The sequence below is a fragment of the Cyphomyrmex costatus genome, unplaced genomic scaffold (genome assembly GCF_001594065.2).
Source record: "Cyphomyrmex costatus isolate MS0001 unplaced genomic scaffold, Ccosl1.0 scaffold431, whole genome shotgun sequence".
Classification (NCBI taxonomy): domain Eukaryota; kingdom Metazoa; phylum Arthropoda; class Insecta; order Hymenoptera; family Formicidae; genus Cyphomyrmex; species Cyphomyrmex costatus.
Genome location: NW_017278546.1, coordinates 173,320 through 180,363, shown reverse-complemented (window position 1 = coordinate 180,363; position 7,044 = coordinate 173,320). Strand labels below are relative to the sequence as shown.

General features: G+C 29.7%; 1 protein-coding gene across 1 annotated transcript; it reads left to right on the top strand.

The window, feature by feature from the left end:
* The first annotated feature begins 1,008 nt into the window (after positions 1 to 1,008).
* On the top strand, positions 1,009 to 5,898 carry LOC108777470 (serine/arginine-rich splicing factor 4). The gene is made up of 6 exons (XM_018544380.1): positions 1,009 to 1,124; positions 1,427 to 1,606; positions 2,014 to 2,243; positions 2,746 to 2,857; positions 3,794 to 4,001; positions 5,585 to 5,898. Exons 2-6 carry the CDS (start codon positions 1,463 to 1,465, stop codon positions 5,833 to 5,835), a joined length of 945 nt encoding a protein of 314 aa, XP_018399882.1. The 5' UTR covers positions 1,009 to 1,124; positions 1,427 to 1,462; the 3' UTR covers positions 5,836 to 5,898.
* Positions 5,899 to 7,044: the final 1,146 nt, after the last annotated feature.

Below are 7,044 nucleotides of genomic sequence, written 5' to 3'. Positions count from 1 at the left end.
GAGCTAGAGCTATACCTATCTACACGAGCCATGGTGAGATGAACGGTGACTGTTCGCTCTTCACCCGTGTGAAGCTGGCCTCCCAGTATTAAAAAATCGATTCTTTTCTTCATGCATTTGTTTGCTAATCGTTTATTCACGAATTCTCAGTTGAAATTTTCGTTTGCTCACCCTTAGTTCAAAAGATTTATGAGCAAACTAACGATGAGCAAACGAATGCATGAAGAAAAAAATCTTTTTTTTAATTCGATACCAAAACTTAATTTTCTTGTATCTTTTAAATTAAGGGTGAGCAAACGACAATCGATTGATTGTCTGTCTTTATTTGTCTAACGGATCGATAATAATGGACTTAGGGAAGATTCGAACCAAAAAATCATGGACATTACCGACACGATCGTGGACATTGGCTACATAGTTTAATATCCACGTTTTGTGGATATAGAGGCGCTTCAAAATAAAGTTGCAGCTAAATCCCGCTCTCAGGCTTCTCTCTGCTCTAAGGATAAATACACAACCTTTCTCTTTCTCTCCTTCGACGACGCGACGCGTGACGCGCTCAGTGGAAACTCAGCCTAAAAGAATCAACCAATTAGAGTCCTTCTTTTCCTCCCACTTCACGGAAGAGAAGCATTTTGATTCTCTTATGCGTCATGCAAAAGTGTGTATATTCACTGAATTCGGTATATACAAAGTACGGTATTGTCGGTAAAAAATGCATGAAATCTTAAAAAAAAAAGAAATCATGCATTTTAAATCCTAAAATGCATAAACAGAGTATGAACATAAAATATAAAGCCGTTGAACAATTGAAGAAAAAACCCGTGCAAGCCTCAAAAGCATAATTGAAAATTTTGTGTAAATCAATATAGTATTTTTATGTCGGATGCGATAATTCCATCATGTATAATAATTTGAGTAAAAGAAAAACAAAGCGTCGTCAAATAAACAAAAAGAATATCATTTGGAGACAACGGATGTCTCGGTGACAACTTCAATGTAATGACGAGGACATGCCTCAACGAAATTCGTGGTGCTGTTAAAAAACATCCCGCATTTTACAACGGGTTTACCAAGATCGTTTGTCACATCGAGAAAAGTGTTTATTCTAAGAGTTTATTCAGGTAATTTTGCGTATAAGTGTAGTAGAATCTCAGAAAATTTAAAATATAGCTTCAAAAAATTCGAATTAGTCCTGTGATTCGCAATATGGACCCAGAAGGGATTTATCGTAAATAATTTTCTTTTATTTTTTATTTACAAATAGCGTTGTGTCGCATAACTAGAAAATGCTAAAAATATGAAAACATTATTTTAAACAGAATTCCGTTGATAAATGTTTAGTATCTAATAATTCTCTCTCTCTCTCTCTCTCTCTCTTTGTACTATTCATTCCTTATGTAATAACTTGAAATTTAATGATTAGAAATTTATAAAGAGAGTCAAGTAAAAAATTGCAAAAATGGTTCGACCGTCGCATCCGCGACTTATGGCTCGCGTGTTAGATGCGGTAGTAAATCTTGGCGACACCAGAGGTTCATCAGCTCACGAAGTTCTCAGTTTTATCCGACTTAGCAATGTATCGTCGAAAAATTTGACGCTGCAGGTGATACACGAAATTATTTATTGTGCTTGCGCCTACAGACATTTTACATTTTAAATATTTTTCTTAGACGGTTTGTGTTTATTTATCACAGTAATTATAGTGTATGAAACGCTTCTAAGAATTCTGATTTTCCAGAAATGAAAATAAATTTTTTGCGTCTACTTACATTTTTATAATATAAAATTTAAAAGGATTAAACTTTAGATAGAAAGTTTATAATCTTTTTAAATCTCTCTCTTTGTTTTGTCCTTTTCTCCAGTCTTATTTATGTTATAAACACTTTGAAAATCTTTATCATGGATTATTTTTTAATGAATAGAAAAAGGGAATTCATAATTTCTATTATGATCAATAATAAAACTCAGGTAATTTAAGTATTTTAAATGTTTCTATGATATACTCGATAGGTACATCGAGCTTTAAAGCATGCGGTAAATGCTGGACTTTTACGACGTAGAAGTGGTCGTTATAAAGCACTGGCTACATTGAATCCTAATTATGTCTCTAATTCTGCTAGTAAAGAACCACCTGCTAGTAAGGAACCCGATAATAATCAGATAAACGACCAGAAAAAATTGAAGTCCGATGTACAAGCACCGATTAGCGATGTTGAATCCTCTCGAACACAAAAGCGCAAGTACGCCGTAATTTTTCTACACGTAGGATGACGAATTTACTTGTGTTCTTTTTCGATGAAAGTTTCAAAGACGATAACATTGTTCGATAAATTTAAACCTTTTTCTAAACAACGAACGAGACCAAGTAATTTTTATAGATTTTTGATCGCTGAAAATGAATTTGTAAATAAAATAGATATTAAAAGTGTTCAAAATGGCATTTTTGTACTTGTATTTTTAACTGAAAAACGTGACATAATGCAATTCATTTACATTCAGGATTTGTTTTCAATAACAAAAAATTTATAAGAGACACCGTGGTCTCAAATCCGTGTCGAACAGTCTAATTTATATACATATATTGCACTTATGCTTAAATTTTATAAATAGTCTATCAAAATTTATTATATATAATAAATAACGTTTACAAAGTTTGTCATGAATGAATGATAGACTACTATAAGGAAAAACACGAAGAAATTGAAATTACTGTAATTTTCATTGATATTTATAAATATATAGGAAAAAAACTACTCGGCGACGAAATAATAGTAGACATCGTAATACTAAAGTAAGAAGGAAATCTCGACGTTCGCCATATACTAGACGATCCAATCCCACCCAGAATCGAAAGGTGCGTTAATTAGGGTTATTATTGTCCGAATAGTTTAAGCTATTTTGACAGTAAAATATTCAATTTTATATACATACATACTTATATGTTGAGGTTTAGGTGTATGGAATGAGCAACTCGCGATTATAACTCAACTATGTTAATATATTTACTATATTAATAATAAAATCAAATTTTTTTTACTTTTTGTTTAAAAATAACAATATAAAAATAGAAATATTTGATCATAAAACATACGACAAAAATACAAAACAAAGATGACATAAAAAATATTATTTTATTTATTAAAAAAAAATATTTAAAAGTATTTTAAAAAATATATTTTTGATTTTAAGCTTTTATTGTTAGTAAAAAGAGGCCGATTTTTGCTCATAAAGGTGTAAGTAAAGAGAATAGCGTTTTTTATCTATATTTTGATTTCCTGTATATGATGATGTTAATAAAATATTCGGGATCGATAGGGAACACTTTGAAAATTAAACATGAATATGGTGTATTAACAGAATTCAAATGCTGTATAGAGCTATCACAAAATGCATCCGAGTTTTTTGAGAGGAAACAGGTGTGTGTGTGGGTGCGCGCGCGCGTATCTACTTTTGTTTCTTTTAAGGGGGAAACCTGAAAAGTAGCTGTTTTGCGAATTTTTTATGAACAAACCATGAAGCCGAGCTTTCTAAAACTTTAGGGGTGATTTGTTATATATTTCAACAATGTAAAAATAATTTTTTAATATGAAAATAATGAATATAACAATAAGTTATATTAATAATTATTGTGCTTCGGCATAGACATTGTTAATTGGCGTGCAATATATCAAACTAAGAATGTAGAACTTTGAAAAAAAGTTACGATTTTGAACATAAAATTTCGACTTCTTTACATGTTTTATTAAATAAAACATGTAAAATGTAATTTTAACATTTATGGTAATGATAGCGACAGCAACGTAAGCACACACACGAAAACGATGAGGAGTTCGAGGATCATTCATCTGAACAGGATTTTTTGCATAGAAGAGACGATTCGCCTATATTAATCAATCGCAAAACGAAACGTTCAAGAGTATCCAAGCGAAAACGAGAGTCCGACACCTCTGATGAAAGTGAATGTAACAGCGACGTGAGCCAAAAATACATTTTTCAAGGTAATTTTAATCACGTCAGAAAATAGAAATTGTACTAAATTAAGAATACTTAACCTGCTGTCTTTTTTATTTAAAACAATATTAATAAATATAGAAGACTAAGAGCAATAACTAGATTACATTTGCTAACTTTTAATAATCTTAATATAAATTAAAATAAATACAATAATATACGTTTCGACATATAATTCGGTGTTGTTTAAATAACTGCCTGGACTGTCACATTCTAAACACAAATGTTTTGTAAAATTACATGCTTTAGATTAGTGTATTAAGAGGCCTTCCAATGAACAATAAGTTATCTTTAAGAGACTCCTAAAAGGTCGAATTAAAATTAATTAATAATTAATTAATATACGTAGTATATAAATTCACACGGAATTATAGTTAGCATCTAAGATCCAGCTCGACCGTCAAAGGCATTTTCTTATTGGTTGTGTTTCTCACATGTACGGTATAAGATTTAACATTTAAATATTGTTTAATTTAAATGTTCGTATTTATACAGAACGTATTATTTACTTCAAAAATTTAGTTACTAATATATAGTAATGTAAATTTAATAACAATTGTTAATAGCAACTTATTCTGTAATTCAGCACTAGTTGTAATGAATCCAAATCAATTAGAGTATAGTCAAAAGATATTTTCTGTTTAATTGCGGTAATATTAATTCATCCATATAAATCGTGTAGTGGCAACGATCAGAACTATCTCATTCTATTCATTTATCAATTTAATTATCTATGTACGAGAATAAGTCAATAAGTTTTTAGAAAAACAGTGAAACACATAAAAGCAGATGTATCTCATTATGTTTACGCGCGATTACAAACTCATTTTGACTCGGGTACGTGACATATGCTGATTTACGAATTGTCATAAAACATTATCTTATTCTTGTTCTGAAAAATGTTTTAAACAATTATGTCCAAAAAACATTTTAATAAAGGTATTTTTATAGGATTTGACTAAAAGTCGTGTTCAAGACATCTTTCTGTAAAATTTTAAAGTGGTCTTGAAAAGAACGTTCGAAAAATTGCTTAAAAAGAATTGCCTTCTTTATGACTTGAGTAAAAGTTATCTTAAAGACGTCTTTTTGTAAACATCTTAAAGTTCTTTTTTAAGACGTCTTTCGGATTATCTATTAGACGTTCACGTTCACGTTTCACTATTTAGTAATGAAAATTGAAGACTAAAATATATGAAAAATTTATTATGAATAAAAATTTCTTATTATAGATAAAAGAAAATCAATAAAAAATTTGGCAACTTTATTTGGCAATCTTTAAAAATTAATATCTGGTTAATTATTGTGAAAATATTGTAAAATGATTCAAAACTTTTTCAAAACCGACTCAATTATTGATCAGGAATATCTACGTATAATAGCGCAACGTGATTAATAGGCATTTTTTAAGATATACACCCTGATGTATATTTAAATTTACACACACATAACACATCAAATTTGTTTAACAAAGTAGTAATCGTTATTACTAACATATATCTTTTTTCCATGCTATCATATATGGTATTTAAAAACAGTTTGTAATATATAATTATATTAATCCATGTTATAGCAAAAGAATCACATCGTAAATCCAAACGTAAGGAGGCGCGCGCGAAATCGAAGGATAGATCAGCATCTCGTGCTCGAAATCCGCAACTAAGTAAACTGGAAGAGACCGAAAATGATGGGCAGCGATATGATGAGAATCATGGATCCATGGAACACAATGTCGCACGTCAAGAAGAACACAAAGACGTCGAGAGAATTCACGAACCAAACAACAGCAATAGCGGCAGTATCCTGGAAAACTCGAGAGACTGATCATATTCTTCTAGTCTTATTTCATTCTACATGTACCAATATTTAATCTTCTACTGCTTCTTTGGCGACTATTATACATTTGTCTATCTTATTTTTTATTTTTCTATATTGGAAAGTCTTGTTGAAAGATTTTGTGAACTTTTTAATCATGGATAATTTGAAATAAATATGTCTATATGTGATAGATGGTTTTGTGCATTATAGAAAAATCCGTTTTTATTGTTATTTTTTATGATTCGATTAATTTAAAATGACTTTTAATTTAACAAAAACAATATCCGTTTAAATTATAACTTGTACTGTCAAGTTAGATTTAAATTTCTTTTGGCATAAACTAATAATAAAAAGAGAATTACTATATATATTTAAAAATATTTTTTAAGAGAAACATTTATTTTAAGAAGAAAAATGATCTAAAACCTACTACATAAATTTACAAATTGTACTGATAGATAAGTATAAAATAATTGTAACATGCGAATTTTTTTTATCCTTTTTAACAATGATTTTAAATGACTTTAATTTTGTTAAAAAACTACAGACAAACTACAAAATGAAATTACTTCGTCAAAAATTATCGTATCGAGATGATTAAAAAAGCATCTTAAGGCTTGAAATTTCTACTTTTCAGACCGGTATTCCAAAAAATGGTCTTACTGATATTTCGTCAAGTTACACAAACATAAATAAAAGTGCTTCAAACCTGACAATTTTATACGAAATTTGAGGAGTTCCATGGAGCCAAGTAAAAATTGTGCACAAATGCGGTTTACAGCTTTCGAAAGAGTGAATCTTTACCTTCAATTTGTTTTTTTGTTGAGCTCTGTATGATTTTTTTTCACCGAGTTATTCAACATTGAAGTAAAAAGGCCATTTTTACTTAAACATTAATAACTCGGTGAAAAAAATCGTACAGAGCTCAACAAAAAAACAAATTGAAGATAAAGATTCACTCTTTCGAAAGCTGTAAACCGCATTTGTGCACAATTTTTACTTGGCTCCGTGGAACTTGGCAAATTTTGTAAAAAATTTTTAGGTTTGACACACATTTATTTATGATCGTGCAACTTCATGAAATATCAGTAAGACCGTTTTTTGAAGTACCAGTCTGAAAAGTAAAGATTTCAAGCTTTAAAATGCTTTTTTAAACATCTTGATAGGATGATTTTTGACGAAGTTATTCTATCTCAAAATTTGTCTATTTTTGCA